This window comes from Bos indicus, chromosome 5, assembly GCF_029378745.1.
Source record: "Bos indicus isolate NIAB-ARS_2022 breed Sahiwal x Tharparkar chromosome 5, NIAB-ARS_B.indTharparkar_mat_pri_1.0, whole genome shotgun sequence".
Classification (NCBI taxonomy): domain Eukaryota; kingdom Metazoa; phylum Chordata; class Mammalia; order Artiodactyla; family Bovidae; genus Bos; species Bos indicus.
Genome location: NC_091764.1, coordinates 23,279,123 through 23,297,666, shown reverse-complemented (window position 1 = coordinate 23,297,666; position 18,544 = coordinate 23,279,123). Strand labels below are relative to the sequence as shown.

Genomic DNA, 18,544 nt, shown 5'->3' with positions numbered 1-18,544 from the left:
ATACAGACTTTCTAACTGGGGAGAGCATGGGTCATCATTGTGGTGGCTTTTCTTGTTGCTGAGCACAGTCTTTAGGGCACGTGGGCTTCAGAAGTTGCAGCTCCCGGGCTCTAAAGCACTGGCTCAGTAACCGTGCATGCGCTTAGCTGCTCCATGGCATGTGGGGAACTTCCTGGATCAGGGATTGAACCTGTGTCTCCTGCACTGGCAGGTGGATTCTTCACCACTGAGCCACCAGGGAAGCCTGCATTTAAAAATTTAATAGTGGTGCTACATTGCCACACCAGTTTATTCTGGCATCCTTAACCTGAATACCGTTTTTGTCTGTATAATATTCCACCATGTGGACACATTACTAGTTAACCATTAGGGCTTTGGGCCTGGGCATTTTATTTCCATGCCTCACCAGTTTGGTTCCCTTACCTTGGTAGGTACATTTGTGTCCGCATTCCTTTAGATTCCTGGTGTATTAACTTGATCAAAAGGTATGTTTGATTACACATACCTCTTACTATACAGTAATAGCCAAATAAAGTGTTTTTTATTTCACTGACTATGGAATGAATTTGAGTAAAAACTGAGATATACAGTACTATTATGTCTGGCACTAGTGTTTAGAACCAGATAACGTGATGTCCAGAGGGTAGTACTCCACATATTGGGAAGAACAACTTCTGGGAACATAATCAGTTGAAATCACATCAAAGTAGAGAAATATAAGACTAGTTTCTGAGTAAATTAAGGTCTTTGCCATAATGCAGTACCAAGATAACACTTAGGGGCCTTCCCATCTTACTGCTCGAATTTAGCCAAGGGAACTTAGTCAAGTAAAAGTGAAAGTTGCTCAGTTGTGTTTGGCTCTTTGCGAACCCATGGACTCTACAGACCATGGAATTACAGAATACTGGAGTGGGTTGCCTTTCCCTTCTCCAGGGGATCTTGCCGACTCAGGGATCAAAACCAGGTCTCCCGCATTGTAGGCGGATTCTTCACCAGCTGAGCCACAAGGGAATTAGTCAGGAAGGTACTAAAAGTTAAGGCGAGGAGCAGCACCAGGGATGAGATCACTTTTCAACCTGAGTTTTGTCCTACAGTTCCATATAAAATGTATGAAAGTATTTGGGAATCACATTTTCAAATAAAAGATTTTTGTTTTTGAAAATGGTACATGTCTTAAAAAATAGAGCTTACATCTTCAAGGACATTTTCTGATGTATAAATAACTCATCTCTGTGCCTTACTAGAACATAAGCTCCTTGAGGGTAGAAACTTTTCTATGCTGTGGCACTAACGCTGGGCATAAAGCAAATGCTGACCACTGTGCAGCTAACAGTGAATGTTGCATTAAGAATTTATGAAACAAGGTACTGTACTGGATGGAAACTTCATTTGAGGACCATCAGCTACAACATTCCAGCTGTAACATATCTGTCACAAATCATACTTTAATAAATTCAACTAGTGTTTAACTAGTTCTGTGTAAGAGATCTGTAGAAAATTCTTGTATTCCAATGTGAAGACGTTAGAAAATGCCAAGCTTTCTCTTTTCTTCCAACTTAACAATCTTAATCAAAACCAAATGAGATCTGAGTAGAACTTTTATGTGAGGATTCTAAAGTTGATCTTACGTAAACAATTATTTTGGGTAAATAAAATGGCCTCACCAGTCACCTTTTTGAAACAGCTGTAATAATTACCGTGACCATAGTGTAGAAAGTATCTGCAACATATTACACCAAAGTACTCAGGAGAAGCCAACCCCCTTGAAAATCAACAATTTAACACTAACTCCATTAGGAAAGGAGAATAGCAATAAATAAGAGAACCACAGTGGCATGACTGATGTCCTGTACAAGATGGAAAACATAGAGTGGGAGAGTAATGGCAACACCTTACTGGTGAGCCCTTTTACGTTAGTTAATTCCACTATTAAGAATCATAAAAAGGAAGTGTGTAAGTAAACGACTAGCAGGAAATTATATGGCCATCAATGGGAAGATAGTAAGTAAAGCTGTTACTGTGGAACACCAGACAAGTTTTCACTTTGACAGTGCTAAGCTGTGTTAAAAAAAACTCATTTCCATTTTTTATTTGATGTTTCCAAATATAAAAAAAGTCAAGATTCTTACACCAATTATCTCAAATGAGACCATGCAAAGCAAAGTGTATACAACAATCATTTCCCCTTCAGTTCTGTGTGATTGACAGAAAATTGAATGGCGTATGCCTGGTTGAAAAATTTCACCAGTTTACAAAAAAAAAAAAAAACACCAACAACCCAGCAACAAACATGCAAGCCAGTTGCTACTTTGTGTCTACAAGTTACTTTATAAACTTTTTTAATTAGGAGGCACAGTGAACTGAAAATTTTAGCTGCCCAAATTTATCTTGCTACCCCACAGAAAGCACAGGTGACAGTCCCAACACTCTGTAAACTCTGGAGAGTTGAGCTAGTAGACACTATTGGTTATCTACAGTAGGGTCAGCTCTTGAGTCTGCAAAAGTCGGCTTTTTCTCTTAACAGAAATAAGTCTCCTTAGGGCCTTTCCTGTAGGAAATTTTGCTAGGCTGGGTTCCAAAAGAATAGTGAAGTGTGAAATTTAAAGTGTGACAACTGAAGTATTTTGATGCATTATACAAATTTTTCCTAGTTGCACAGACTAAAGACAGGTGCTCTGCTAAACAGCACTGAAGAAAATCCTGACCCAGTGGTACTACTTACTCCAAATGTTTCTGACCAAAGAAAATTATACAACAATATTTATAGGCTCACTTTTAAGAAATGGCTGACATTAATACTGTACATATTTTACATGTCAAATACATAGTCCAAGAGTTTATAAAATAAGTTCATGCATTATTACCTCTAATAATATCATATACAAGATACCCAGCCCCCCTCCCCCAGTACTTCTGACATTTCAGGTGGACACAAGTCTTATATACAAAAACAATCCAGTTCTCTCTGCTGCGTTAAGTATATAATTTAAAGAAACTTCAGAGATTACTGAGAAAAAACTACAAAGTGTCAATCTGTGGGATTTAAAATGTTTCCTTAAAAAAAAAAAAAAACACCCAGAATACATAACCTCTGTACAAAGAAAAATATAAAAATTCTGGATGATCATGTTTGATCACATTACATAATTTAGGATGAAATGTCATTGGTTAAGTTTTTTTACTTTACTCATTCCTTTGACAGCATTCATTTGTGAACTAATATTTATATTTAGTTCAGCTGCATTTACGGCACAAGATCTCATTTTCAAAACAGTGGCATCAATTTTCCTTAAGTGTAACAGTATTCTATTTTTAGCAGCAATGATGTTTTAAAGGTTGACAATTTAGAGAACAAATGTGTAACTATGCTTACTTTCTACTTTATATTCACCAGTTATGATGTTTACAAAAAGCTAATGGCTACATATGGAATCATCTTTCACTTTACCCCACCTCATTTCTCGCTTGGTCAGCAAAGTACAGACAAGGTATTCATGTGTTTCTGTTAGGTGGGATTCTTGGATTTAAGTGAATATGAAGACAAGTGTAAGACAAATTCTTAGTCCAGGTATGTTCCAGAGCCCCAGTATTTAGTTACATAATACCTACTGACCAGCTATAAAAGATGAGATGTTCTAAGGTGCCTTAACAATCTAGGTCTGTAACAGCTGAACAAGGCCATTTCACTCAACTGTGATGCAGTCAGCATCGACTGGCCTTTACCAGCAAGTTTAACTGACGTCACTAAATTAGAAAACCAAATGTTTTTAAAATTAGTTTACACTGAGGGACGTATAGTTCTCATGTATTCTGTGCGAAGAGAGATTATGGATAAAGGGAACTGGCCATGGAGCATGTTAACTCAAATTCTAGGAGTACAGTTTTCATGATAAGATGTTATCTACTACATGCAATTTGCTTATAGTACCTGCCTAACAATCACTAGCTCTATAGAGTTCAACTTTGTCTTAAAGTGACTGTTGAGTCCCTTTACGGGAGTTGGCCGTATCAGGTGATGTAATACCACTTGTGAAAATTGAGACAAGTTGACAAATTCCTGAAAATAGGGTCATATAGAAAAAACAGTCCAAATCTGGGATCTATGAATTAAAATTGTGATCCTATGAAACATGTTTTTGGGTTCATGGACTGCTTTAATATCAAGAATTATTGTCATAAATTCCCCAAACAGAAGGATTTGTTGAGTATGTGAAGATGATTTTGTGTGTGTGTGTGCTTTGTAAATGACAAAACAATTTGAGGGGGGAAAACATACCCACAAATAAGTTGATGTGCCAAAACCCACAGACTGATAGCAAATGGACAAACACGGAAAAACAAAATGCTGTGAAATGCCAACCAAAATAACACGGTGGGTGGGTGGACTGGAGTAAGGGGGGTACAGTTAAGGCATCTAAAAAAAATTCCACATGGCTTTGGCTTATTAAAATATTTTACACTATCTTTTTTTTTTAAAGAAGATTTGAAAGCATCTGAAAAACATGCAAATTGTTTGAAAATCCTGCATGGCAAATTCAGACAGTTTGCAAGTGTCATTCAGATGTTTGTCAAGGATAATAAAGAAGCCTCTGCCCACAAGACTGCACAGGGTGGAAGAGGTCTTTGCAATTCTCTCTATCTTACACTAGACGGCAGCCCAGAGGTCTGTGCAGCAGTTACAAACAAGGTGTTACTGTCTGCAAGGGAAGGGACTGTAGAGTTTCCATTGGTGGGAGAACAACCCAGCTTTAGTTTTTCCAGATACTCTGCATGTACAGGCTTATGGCACTGGAGAACTTTGATGGCATCTTCTACTTTGAACCACTCTCTCTTCCTTCCTAAAAAATACCAAATGAAATAAAAATAAAAATAAATGAAGTTAACCTACAATTTTAAGATAACTCAAATTGGGAGATATATATTGATCTTCTCTAAAAAGCAGCCAAAAAATAAGATGCAAACTGAATATATATATATAGTATGAATTTAAAGAATTCAGATAGCAAAAGGAAAGGGAATTTACCTATATTAACAGAATCTTCCCAGTCTTCTAATATTTCAGTGACAGTAAGAACATAAACGTATGTTCTGTGCTTTCGGTCTTGGTTCTGCTTGAATATAAAAAGAAAAGCATTTTAATCTACAAGAGCTAGTCATGTACATGTTTCGAGTGAAGAATTCAGTGCGGCGTACATCAGCGTAGTTTACCTGCCAACACAGGCAAGTGTACTCAGTCATACACCCCTCAGCAGCAGCGTGAATTTACGTAAGACGAAACATGAACAGACTTACTAACCTAGACCAGGGCCCCTCAACCTTGACCATCTATTTCATCACCCAGGATGCAGTTGGTTTCTTTTTTTTTTTTAAGAGACACTGATTCAGTTAGTCTGAGAGGAGGCCTGAGTACGTAAAAGCTTCCTGGTGAACTATGCACAGCGGAAGTTGAGAACAGTACAAGGATAGTCCATTTCTAGAATGCCATGTCCTATATGCGCCAACTCAGTTTTTACTCCTATTAAAACTGCCACCTAGCCTTGTGTCTGGGTTCAAAATCAAACACAAGCTGGCCTTAAAGGAAGGGGCTCACCTTCACCTTGATTAAAGGTAACCTTGTTTGCTATAGTCTAAGACGTCAGACAACTGCCCTAATTTTTTTTTACCACAGATCTCCCAAGTAATTCACTCATTCAGTATCTTATGTCTTTGGGAATGAAAGAGAACAGGAATAAAATAGAGGCCTCTCTCACTTAAAACATTATGCTTAAGGATCTGTTATCTTAACTCTATGCCTGGAAAATCAATACATTTCTTTGCTATGTTCACAAATTAATCAAAATCACCATGGTGACTAGGCAGGAACATTCTAATTTTCCCTTATATTTTTCTAAAGGGAAAGGTACACTGATTACCATTTTCTGTTCAGATTCTATGAAATTTAAATAGTATTTGTAAAGCACTTATTACTGTTGCCTTCCCATGTTACACAAACATGAGAAGTTTTCCTTACAAATCTTGTCAGCATATTCACATATGTACTATTATGTGTACCATGGTTACTCAGTTACAGAAAACTCACAATGTTTTTCAGTTTAACCAGGAGATGGTGCTATTTAACTGGGTAAAGCAAGTGGTGAATTCTGGAAAATTATGAACTTTACTCTTTACAGGTACTGTATTCTGGGAGTCATCAATTCTACCAGGTGCTGTATAATCAGAATTTTTTCTGATTTCTGAAAAAGGCTAAAAGATAAAATCTTTAAGGACTGTATATTTATAGTCCTATCAGCAGGCTTAAAGGGTATCTTGAAAAAAAAAATCACCATGTGTCTGATATACCATGTATCTAGGTCTGAATCTCATATGAAACTATATTTGAGAATAGCTTGGGTCTCATGACCTGACCTCATTTCTCCCCACCTTCCATGGAATACCTGTCACTTTCAAATTTCCTCTGCACAAATTCCATTCTGCCTCCAGCAGTAACAAATTATAGCAGAGAATTCTAATTCTGTGCTTCTAGTGTCTAGTCTGTGCATCTGAGTTTTGCATCCTCACAGTGTCCTTTTAGGATAAAGTTGTTATGCATATCATCCAGTGTTACATGCTGAAGGCAAAGGGTTCACTTCCAGGCAGTATCCATGAGAGACCTAAACCCTTAGGTGATCCTGAGAATATTGTAGTAATGGTATATGAAAGTCAAGCAGCTTCCACTTCCCTCCCTCCTACATCCTTATGATTTCCTTGCCTACTGGTAGCTTCAGAGGAATATCTAGTTCAGGCTGCTGCCAGATTACCTGGCCTGTTAGGAAGGAAGAAGTCATTAATTCTATCAGCAAAATGAGGATTACTTTCGTAACTCACCTCAAATATGCCCAGGAGTCTGCCCAATTTTCCTTTTACTCCAGCCTATTAAAAAAAGACGAAATATAAAATTTTTATGTAACAAAATTTATATGCAAGTTGTTTTCTCTGTGTTACCCTTCCACTGCACAGTCCTGTTCCTTTTACCTGGTGCTGTGACAGACTGCAACTTCAGTGTGCGCCACAAACCCAGAATGAAAACAGGCTGGCACGTGCTTTCTCTGAGAATGCTTCTCCCTTAAGACTCGTCTCTAGAAAACCTTTTCAATTACACACCAACACCCAGTGAGAACCTTATCACTCACTTCTCATTATGCCCTAACTGCTGTTCAAGAAGTTTTTATGGCACTTGATCTATGCTGTTTTGCTCCTGAGTAAAAGCAAGTTCCATCTCCTCCCAGCTGTGAGAAGACAAGCAGGCCAAGTGTGCATCTGTGCATGTGTGTGCCCTCATTTTACTGAGCTTTAAGACAAAGCCAGTAAAATAAGAGCAACCGGCTTCCTATATGTATGTCTGAAAATGAATTGTAGCACATGATGAATTTTTTTCTCTGTGCATTTTTGCTCAGTTAACACTAACCTTGCTTTGGGGCAAGGCCACCACGTTATATATTGATCACTGATGAGACTAACTGTTATATAACTGTGTGTTATTCAGCTCTGAGGGATTTCCACATTGATTTTTAACTATTTTACCAGGTAGAAAAAAATAATCTGCTTACCAAAGTGCTAGCTGTAGTCACACGCTTTAAAATGTTGAATTAGACAACCAAACAGCACTATGTGACCTGCCTGTCCTCATGCCTCTTCCTCGGTGTACTTAGCAGACTGCCTCGTTTGTGAACCTTACCCAGGATGCACGACCCTCCGTCTTACCTCTTCGTAAACCTCCCTCACAGCAGCGCCATCAGGCTCTTCCTCAGGCTCCATTCCTCCTCCTGGGACAATCCACTGGTCTGGATACCGACTGCTGCTCACCAACAGGACCTGCAAGCCCGACCATAACTGTAAACCCCATCCCCAGAAGTACTACAGACATTCACATTTATTTGTTCATGCTACAGCAGCAGAGTTGGGCAATTTCAACAGAAACCGTATGGCCCACAAAGCCTAAAATACTGTTTGGCCTTTATAGGAAACCCTGCAAATCCAGGTCAAGAACAGCATTAAGCCTGAAATGTGCACACAGTTATAAAACAAACGAAAAACCCCATATACTGTATTAATACAGAGTAGTATCCTGCCAGTTCACTTTTTAACAGTATCTGAAACAAGAAGTAAACGTCCATCCTATAAGTGAAAATTTGTGCACTAGGTTAGGTTGGAATTCACCCAAGTTGAGAGGACGGGGGTGGGGAAAGACTATGATAAATAACCAAATGATGTTTATGAAAGTGCAGGCGTCTTGACCAACTTGAACAGAAATGTCTGCAAAATTACTTAGTATATTGCCTTCAAGCAAACGCAAACAGTTCTCTCCAGAAATTAATCAGCTGAGAGCAAAGCTTGATCCTCAGTGCAGATTCTGGTTTTCTGACACTGTGCCAACTGTCTGCCCAGCTTTGTCCCTACTGCCAGATAAAGGGCTGGCCCTTGGGAATTTATAGTCAGCCCAGGGTTGACCTACAAGAGTAAGCTCCAGAACCCAATCTCCCAAATGGAAACTTCCAGGCTGACACCAGTTTACAAGTCCCACCTTTCCCCCAAACCTCAAGAAAATTGGGTTGGGAGATGAGGGAATAACTTCAAGTGCATAACTCCCCTCAATCTGAAAAGTGGCAGCACGCCTTGGCTATAGACATAGCATCACCCCATGGTGGTGGATCAACTAACGCTCAAGGGACCTGAGCACGGTTTCTCTCAATTCTGATCTGGACAGGACTTGACTACAACACTCCTCCAAGTATATAACAGGCAGAAAAGAGGCAAGTCCAGAGAAAGCACTGTAAATTAACAATTGACAAAGCCTTAGCTAAAGTACTAATGGGGTTTCCCAGATGGCTCACTGGTAAAGAATCCACCTGCCAATGCAGGAGACGCAGGTTCGCTCTCTGGGTCAGGAAGATACCCTGGAGGAGGAAGTGGCAACCCACTCCAGTATTCTTGTTGGGAAAATCCTATGGCCAGAGGAGCCTGGTGGGCTACAGTCCATGGAGTCACAAAGAAATCAGACATGACTGAGCACCCGAAGTACTAATGGCTGACACTGAGGGCACCACCAAGTCCAAATATAGAAATTCTGGTAAAGTGAAATGTAAGACAGCCTTAAATTTAAGCTTTCTTAGTTATGTCTTCCCCTGCAAAAAGAAGTAACTATCCTTGCAAGGCTGTTGAGTGTTAAGGAGTATAACATACCTCAGACCCTAGCCTACCTGAGTAGGCCAAGCACACTTGGCCTCCCTGTACTCACTGCAGTGAGTACTGCTGGCCATCACAGTTGGATCTTCTGCTTTCCCACCAACTGAGTTGGATTCATCTGTCAAGACAAGCTTGTTCCCCAGATTTTGCCAGTTGCACTTGTTTTTGTAATCACTGAACGTTAATGATAAAACGAGGGCAGGAAGTAGTTATCAAAAAGGCTCTGCAAAAATCCATTAAAGATGGGTTGTTGAAAGTTGCTATCAAATTAAGTATGGCTAAGATTACTTAAAAAAAAAAGACTGGAAGAAGGAAATTTTAAAAATCGAGAAAGTCAAAATCCTACTTTATACAAAGTGAACTGCAAATCAGATTTTGCCTTTGGATTTTATTGAAAAAGTATACTTGCCAATTGTCTATGGTATTCAAAGGCTTTGACCCTGTATCAAGACTGGCAAATGAATATGTTTTTAAGTTAAAACAAAAAATGTTTAAGGTACAAAAGTGTTATATCCTGTATCATGGAAAAAGTAAATGGTAACCACCAGTTCTGACCACAGAGCTGGAAGCTTCTTTTCCTGGTTCCTAGGCATGAGTTAGGGATAAACTGGTTTCTAGTATCTGGATAAAATTCTTACTGCCTAATTTTATGCTCTAAAAGCAACCTCCTTGATCACCTTCATAATGGAACAGGGTGGTGCAGGGAACTAGCCACCAGAAAAGTACATCTTCAATGACTAAACAGGGAGTTTCAAAACCATCAATATTCATAACATTTGAGTTCTGAAAAAAAATGAAATTCAGTGTCATGTATCTAGGTCAATGACTAATATGTTCCTATTTGACCACAACAGTCTTTAAGAGCTAAATTACATAAGGTTAATAATGTTGAAAAACCATTAGTACAGTCTGTGTCTGTTTTTGAACTAACACTTAAGCTTCCAATTTAAAACCAAATCTTTATCTACAGGATATCACTGTCATATGACTGAACTTCTCTTCCAAATGATTTAGCTGAGAAACCAAGAAATTGTGCTGCAAGAGTCCCCTGACATTCCAAAGTGATTAAATTTTATCAAGCCATTAACTCCAAATGTATCTTTCCTAAAATGATCAATTTTAAATGAGTAATACCTAAGGTATAGCATCCAAATGTTTAGATGATCAGTATCTAAACAACTAGCTTAAGAGATCTGATAATGAGCCTTTGGTGATGGTACAGATTTGGAAACTGGTATGTTATTAAGTACTTGCCTACTCATCTTGAGTACCTGGGAGTGCAGATGAGGTCAAGGCTGTGTGGTAGGGGAAGGGGGTGGGTGGGATTAAGAAAAGAAATCTGAACAGTATAAGCAGAGACAAGGACAGTTAAAACCCCTACTATAGACTGGAAGATTCTAAACCCACACCACAGAGCATTATTACTCAGTATCTCCCTCTCAATTCCTGCAAAGCCATCTTCACATTCTATAACATCCCCCGTGTGCTAGATCTACAATGCAGCTTTAGGTACAAACTAATGCTCTAAGAAAGGTCTTACTAAAAACAAAAACTTCTGGAGAAGGGTTCTCAGACTATCCACACTTTTGTCTCAAAATAATGCTTATCACAATTTTTAAATTCTATAGCTGCATTAACCTTTACAGACTTCTTTCTACTCTCAGACAACTAAAAAGCATCCATAATTTTACTGGCTTCACAATCCTAGGTTGGCTCTTAGATGTCTATGATGCAAAATCTGAGAGAAAGTGGTGAAATCTGCTGGAAGTTGTGCAAGACAAAAGGTGTGCAGCTGCTATGAGGTAAGTCTATTGATATCTGCCACTAAATATATATATATGCGAATGAATATATTTATGTATTAGGTTGGGAAAAAAGTTCATTCAGATTTTTCCATAAGATGGTACGTAAAAATCCAAACAAAATACTTTTGGCCAGTATTTGTTGTTGTTCAGTTGCTAAATCATGACTGACTCTTTGCAACCCCAGGGACTGCAGAACACCAGGCTCCTCCGTCCTCCACTATCTCCCAGTTTGCTCAAAGTCAGGTCCATTGAGTCAATGATACTATCTAACCATCTCATCCTCTGTTGCCCCCTTCTCCTCCTGCCTTCAATCTTTCCCAGCATCAGGGTCTTTTCCAATGAGTCAGCTCTTCACATTAGGTGGACAAAGTATTGGAGCTTCAGCATCAGTTTTTCCAATGAATATTCAGGGTTGATTTCCTTTAGGATTGACTGGTTTGATCTCCCTGCAGTCTAAGAGACTCTCCAGTATGTTCTCCAGAACCACAGTTCGAAAGCATCAATTCTTCGGTACTCAGCCTTCTTTATGGTCCAAATTTCACATTTGTACATGACTACTGGAAAAAGCATAGCTTTAACTATATGGACCTTTGTCGGCAAAATGATGCCTCTGCTTTTTAATATGCTGTCTAGGTTTGTCATAGCTTTCCTTCCAACCCCAATAGTACTGTTATTTATGAAAGAAATGACCAAAGCTTTAAAATAAATGGTACTACTGCAGTAACAAAAGATAGGTTACAAAAACTCTTTCAATAAGAGGATACACTAACAGCTGACAGGTCCATACATGGTCATTCATAGGTTTTAAATTCTCTTTCAACTACTTTTCTAGACCTATTAGATTTTGTGCGTCCGACAAGATGACAAAGACGAAAGTAGACACTTAACTTTCCAGATAAGCCAGAGCTGAGACCAAAGGAAAGATTTATAAAAAGGAGGCTAGTCAACCCACCAAGTTGCAGAATTAGACTTGAATCACATTCAAACCCCAACGCCAATGGCATTAGAGTGGTAAAAAGTGAAGACACTTCTTCCCCAATTCGACCTGGCCACCTTCATATCAGTATTCCTCCTACTACACTATCAGAGCTTATCCCTCTTTTCATGTATTGGTCAATTATCAGAATAAAACACTATTCACTTGGCATTGTTGAGAAGTTGTTTTCATATGTGTTTTTCTTAGATACCCAATGTTTCAAGATTTGGAATAGAGGTATTTCTCACTTTTAGTAGCAACAGTATAGTGATAGTCAACTTGGAACCAGCCCTGAATCTTGCTGGACAAAGGTCTGTTTGTGATTTGGAATAATATTCCAATAATATTCTATAATATTACTCTATATCACCCAAGTCCTCCTCACTGAGGGATGTGTAAAAGCGTGTAAACTAGGATATGCTGTTCGATGTCTACATAATACAGCCATGCCCTCAGAGGCGGGAGGTACATGGGACTGTTGGTTCCCTACACCAAGGGGCCCCAAATTGCCCTTCGTGGTTCAGCTTTTACCCTTACAGTAGCTCTTGGTCACAGCCTGCCTCCAGGAACAAGAGAAAGTGAAAGCTGCTCAGTCCTGTCCAACTCTTTGCAATCCATGGACTCTAGCATACCAGGCTCCTCTGTCCATGGAATTCTCCAGACTAGAATACTAGAGTGGCAGCTGTTCCCTTTTCCAGGGGATCTTCCCAACGCAGGGATGGAACTCAAGTCTCCCACATTGAAGGTGGATTCTTTACCATCTGAGCCACCAGGGAAGTGAACAAGTAGTCACTATAAATTACTACATCTTTCTCAGAAAAAACAAAGTTATTCAGAGAACCCCTTAAGTGATCCCTAAATATAAGAATAAAGAATTTTATTTTGCAAATTGTATCTATAGATTTAGAAGCTGTTTTGGGGTTGTTGGTCTTTCTCTCCCACATTATCACAAACAAGAACAACATGAATGGTTAAAACTCTCTCTATTGTACTTAACATTTTCATAGGCATTTGGCCAAAATTAGGGCAGCAGTATATTAGGAACACCCACTACGCACACATACATTTTAAAAGGTAGTAAGTTACAATAATAGTTAATATATCCACTAGCCACTACCAAGTTCTATTACTCAGCAAACTAGTACTACTTTTTGGGTTACAGAGGCAGAGTGCTATCAGATCAGAAATAAAGACACATTCTGTGAAAACATATTTAACCCAGATTATATGGATTGGTAGATCATGGTAAGCTGAGTTGACCATGACTTTTTTCTCCCAGCATGTTAATGTTCTGAAGTGATGGGATAAACTTTCACAAAACTGGAGAAAGTCTTGGTGATATACCAAAATCCGTAAGAATAAAAACGGATGCAAATCGTACATGAGGGCCTTCCCTTGAAGAAGTGGCAGATTGGGTAGGCTAAGCAGCCCTTCTCTAGGTTTAGGAAAGCTGCAGGCACAGATGAAGGAGGCTGGTGACATCTCCCTGCAGTTAGAAAAGGCCACCTTTGGATAGTTAATTCTGATGAAAGTGGTTTCTATTTGAAGTAAGAACCTTTAGGGACTCAACGCTCTTCATACATGTCTGAAAAGGCTTACTGATTCTAGGGGTTAAAGTACTAGTAGAGAGAAGCCGTAATATTTCTTAGTAGTAGTGTTAGTTGCTCAGTCATATCCAACTCTTTGCAACCCCGTGGACTACAGCCTGTCAGGCTCCTCTGTCCATGGGATTCTCCAAGGAAGAATACTCGAGTCATTTACCACTCTCTTCTCCAGGGGATCTTCCTGACTCGAGGATGGAACCTGGGTCTCCTGTATTGCAGACAGATTCTTTACCACCTGAGCTACAGGGAAGGCTTAGTTTTTGTTTATTAGAGCTCTGGTTTAGAGTTCCACAGGTTTCAAGACCGCTGGCTCAGCGAGCTCACAAGCCAATTACAACAAAAAGTCCAAATGCAAGTTCTTAAGACTGTATGTTTCTCACTTGCAACTGTGCCTGGATTCCACCCAGGATCAAGTCATTTCTGTTTCTCTCTTTAGAATGCTATCCTATTTTGCTGCCAGATCATCCCCAAACTTGAATACATCTAAAACTGAAATACAGCAAGCAACTCCTTAATCTTACACTGAAGGTGCTCTTCGTTTTTCAGCCACTATTTTTTCTCTGCTCTCCTAAGCTACAGTTCAATTAGACCACAGCCCCAAGTCTTGCTCTGTTTATGATGTTTGGTCCTTCCTTACCCACTCACTGAAATCCAACTCCGAATGACTCCTACTGGATCTTAACTCTGGAGCACCTCATGGTACTTTTGCCTGCATGCTAAGTTGCTCAGTCATGTCTGACTCTTTGCGACCCTGTGGACTGTAGTGCTCTTGGCTCTTCTGTTCATGGGATTCTCCAGGCAGGAATACTAGAGTACTAGTAATACAAGAATACTAGAATACTAATTTTGCCCTTTCCTACTCCAGTGGATATTCCTGACCCAGGGATCTAATCCATGTCTCTTTTGTCTCCTGCACTGGCAGGTGGGTTCTTTACCGCTAGGACCAGATGGGAAGCCCGACAGTACTTCACCAGCACTTTATTACCTTTTAAAAGGGCCTCCCTGATGGGTCAGAGGGTAACGAGTCTGTGTGCAATGCAGGAGACCCGGGTTCGATCCCTGGGTCTGGAAGATCCCCTGGAAAAGGGAATAGCAGCATCCCACTCCAGTACTCTTGCCTGGAGAATTTTTTGTGGAGCCTGGAGGGCTACAGTCCATGGAGGGTTGCAAAGTGTCGGATACGACCTTTTTTTCTTTTTATATCAGTCATCTGTCTAACCTCCTGCTATACGGAGCATGTTCCTTAGGAGCCGACACTTTTCATCTTGCAGCCTGGTTCCAACCATCATATATGCAAATACATTCAATGGAATCCATTTCAGGTTCCCTTTTGTGAATGTACTGCCCACTTTCACTGCAAAGGCAGAGATCCCAGCTCCTCTATGGAATACTTATTTGTTGTCTTGACTGGAAGCCCAGCTGTCAAAAGTTAGGGTGGTTCCCCATAGAAATAACTAGTTGGAGAGGATCAAATGAACAAGAGATTTAGAAATAAAGGGCCTGGGCTCAAAATGATCTGCCAGCTTCTGTGACCTTGAGACAAGTTACTTCCATTGCCTAATTTCTTCCTTTACAGATGCTAATGTTTATTATCTAACTCAGGGAAGAAAGAGATGCAATGGGAAAATACATAAAACCACACCCCAAAGAATAAAAACTGCTGTGAGAACACCCTTCCGTCCTACAAAAACCTATTCTAAAGTCTACTTAGAACCCCTTAAGTAGAGAGCCAGACTGGAACACTGCACAGCTTGAGGGTCAAAAAGCAACTACTATTTTATTTCACTTTACACTCTATAAACACAACTACAGAAACGAAGATCCTGAAGATCTAAACCAGACGTTAAAGTTGGCTGTGAATTATTTAAAGAATTTCAGAGCCTTCCCTCAGAGCATATTCTCTAACAAACTGATTGACTTGGTTTCGCAACCTCCAGGTTATCAGATTTACAAAGTTTTACGTAATAAGCTTATCTAATAAATTCTTCAAATCTTGCTCTTTATTTTATAATGGCACTGGTCTCTTGATTCCACTAGAGGCTAGGAATCTAGCATTTATTACAGTAGCTGCTGCTGCTAAGTCGCTTCAGTCGTGTCCGACTCTGTGCGACCCCCTAGACGGCAGGCCACCAGGCTCCCCCGTCCCTGGGATTCTCCAGGCAAGAACACTGGAGTGGGTTGCCATCTCCTTCTCCAATGCATGAAAGTGAAAAGTGAAAGTGAAGTTGCTCAGTCGTTTCTGACCCTCAGCGACCCCATGGACTGCAGCCTTCCAGGCTCCTCCATCCATGGGATTTTCCAGGCAAGAGTACTGGAGTGGAGTGCCATTGCCTTCTCCGTTATTACTGTAGAAACAATTTCAAAGCAGAAAACCAACTCATTTATCTGCTACGATCAACATCTGATGCTCTCCTCAGACTCTTGCTTTACCATTATTCACACAATACAGACCGTTTCAATTTCCTTCCATTTCCCATATTTTCCCCTGGGAACCTTCGTTTTTTACAAAGCCTGAATTCCACGTTCACATTATGGCAAGACTTCAAAGTCACTACTTTGAAAAGTCTTCCAAACTCAGCCTTGGACGATCTCACTCATTTAGCAAATCTTGTGCACCCAACTGCTCTGGGCCTAGCCTTGTGCCCAGAGCCCAGCATCAGCAGGGACCAGATGCTGAATTCTGGTCTACCATTTCCTAATTACCTCATTTGGGCAAAGTACTTCTGCTCTGCAACTGTCTCCTCACCTATACGCCTGCAGTAAGAGGAGTAAATGTAACAAACTTAAAAGTCTTCAGGCAGTGCCGAGCACCTAGTAAGCACTCAACTAAGAAAATAATTACACAATAGTGAGCCAATCAGATAAGATTCTTGACCTATCTTGATAACTTCTGGTAAGTGTATTATTTTATATTTAAAGTTTGCTTTGTGCTAACGTGGTCCTTCCCTCAAGGACCTTCTAATCTTTTTAACAGAATGCACTTAAAAAGCCCTTTGACTTTGTAAATGCTAAAAGCCATTCTCTACTTTCTGGTTCTCCTAAACAGGCCCAGCCCCAAAACATCAACTTCTCTAGAAAACTCCTTTGGAATTTAAGTTTAAATTCCAATAGAGACCCCCAACTGAGCAAGGGATCAGCACTAAAAGGCTAGGTTTCTTTTCAAAAAATAAAGAGTTTGAAGAGCACCATTCTGAGGTACTTTGATTTTTGTTAGCATGACAATATAAGCCGCTGAGAGTACACTATGTCATACTCATCCTAACTACAAGGACTAGCAATAAGGAAGCCATTAAATTCCCACCTCCAGCTTTAGCTTAATATTTTATTGGACATAATTGGATATGGAAGCAGAATTCAATGCTTTTCCTGTCTAACCATTTAGAAGTGGCAATGCTACAAGATTTTCATCAGCTACCAATCGACTACTACTATTGCTCCACGCAAAATAAAACTAGTGAACCATTTTTAAATTAAATAAGCGAAACAGAAGTAAGTATAAATTGTTCTCCAGAAAAACCTCAACGGCCTTACTATCAACCCAATGCTGATGAGTGAATTAAAAGAAGACTGCTGCTTCCTCTTAGAACAAGAAAGACTGCTTCTCGCCAGATGTCAAGAAAAACATAGCAAAGAAGCTCTGATAAATATGCAGAGGTAGAGACTACCGTCGGAAAATGGCAACTTTGCCCACCTCTAGTCCCCCTTCTCCCTTCTGGTGATTCCACGTTTTTCACTACCCATCATTCTATAGTCAAAAAACTTTAAAAGAGGAGGTTTTTTTGTTTTTTTTTTTTTAATCCAGTATAAATACGCCAAGTGCTTGTAAACTAAAGGATCCACCAAAAAGTCGAACTGACAGAACCAGACCGAATGGGTTTTTATTTTAAAGCACGGGGACTGTCTGGATATTCCATAACATGCCTACATTCATCTGAAGCCACAAACTGCTATTTCAGGGGAGAGGAAAATATAATAAGAGGCAGAAGGGCTGGGGCTGCAGCATTCACGCCATTTCTACTCTCTGTTAGCACTCAAGGTTTTATTTGGTTTCACGCTCCATTTGCAGGTTACAGTGGTGACTCCCGCTAGGCGGGACCAAGATGGCCCGGGACCCTCCAGGGGGCCAGGAGGCGTCTCAGCCTCCCGTCCTAACCACGACCCGACGGGAGAGCGCAGGGCTGGGCGAGCCCCTTTGTTTCCACAATCAACCCAGAGAAAGGAAGGAAGGAGAGAGGGAGGGCGGGAGGAAAGGAGGGAGGGGGCTAATCCCTTCCAGCCCTGAGGCTAGACGGAGGGTCTGCTGGGAAGGGGATGGAGACAGGGAAGGGCAAGGGCAGAGACCTCCCATCCCGGCCAGCCCGGACTCCCACACCAACCCCGCCCCGGCGCCCTAGCGGAGGGGACCAAGCGCGCCGGCCGCCCTCACCTCGTCCTCCTGCTCGCTCCGGAAGCACAGGCACGCCGCCCGCTTCTTGAAGCCCTCGCGGTCATACGTCCGCGTCTGGTTGGGCTTGAACTTCATCATAGAGGCGGGTTCTTGCTGCCGCTGCTGCCCCGGCCGCCGCCACCCCGCCGGGCAGTGGGGTCGAGGGCGAATCGGGGCGCAGGGAAGCGAGGAGGCGGCGCGGGGAAGGGCAGCGAGGCCGGGTCAGTCCCGGAGCAGACGACCGCTCCGACGCGGGGCAGAGCGCGAGCGTCGGTCACTGGAGCCCGGGTGCCGGGGTGGAAGCGCCGCCTCTGCTCGGGCGTCCGCCGCTCTCCATGGAGCCCGCCGCACGCTCGCCTCCGCTCCCTCCTGCTGCCGCCTTCGCTGCCGGAGAAGGCGAGGCTACAGGCTCGCGCCACGAGGAGACAGTTGCAGAAACCGGCGCCGACTGGGCAGCAGCGCCGCGGCAACTTCGCACCGCCCCCTTCGCCATATTTAAGGGGCCACGCAC

General features: G+C 41.2%; 1 protein-coding gene across 2 annotated transcripts; it reads right to left on the bottom strand.

Annotated features, from left to right (window-relative positions):
* Positions 1-2,059: 2,059 nt before the first annotated feature.
* NUDT4 (nudix hydrolase 4) lies at positions 2,060-18,512 on the bottom strand. 2 transcript variants are annotated; one of them, XM_019960348.2, is made up of 5 exons: positions 18,034-18,512; positions 7,741-7,851; positions 6,865-6,909; positions 5,024-5,111; positions 2,060-4,838 (listed from the first exon to the last, which is right to left on the bottom strand). In XM_019960348.2, the coding sequence occupies exons 1-5, from the start codon at positions 18,130-18,132 to the stop codon at positions 4,636-4,638; spliced, it is 546 nt and encodes a 181-aa protein (XP_019815907.1). In that variant the 5' UTR covers positions 18,133-18,512; the 3' UTR covers positions 2,060-4,635. The 2 variants fall into 2 exon arrangements, with proteins under 2 accessions (XP_019815907.1, XP_019815908.1); XM_019960349.2 differs by having other exon boundaries at positions 5,024-5,108.
* Between the last annotated feature and the right edge of the window lie 32 nt (positions 18,513-18,544).

Coding starts and splice junctions, on each gene's coding strand:
- NUDT4 (XM_019960348.2), bottom strand. CDS start 18,132: ATGATGAAGTTCAAGCCCAACCAGACGCGGACGTATGACCGCGAGGGC. Junction 7,852..18,033: donor GGAGCGAGCAGGAGGACGAG/GTGAGGGCGGCC, acceptor TCGGGCTTGCAG/GTCCTGTTGGTGAGCAGCAG. Junction 4,839..5,023: donor GGAAGATTCTGTTAATATAG/GTAAATTCCCTT, acceptor GGTATTTTTTAG/GAAGGAAGAGAGAGTGGTTC.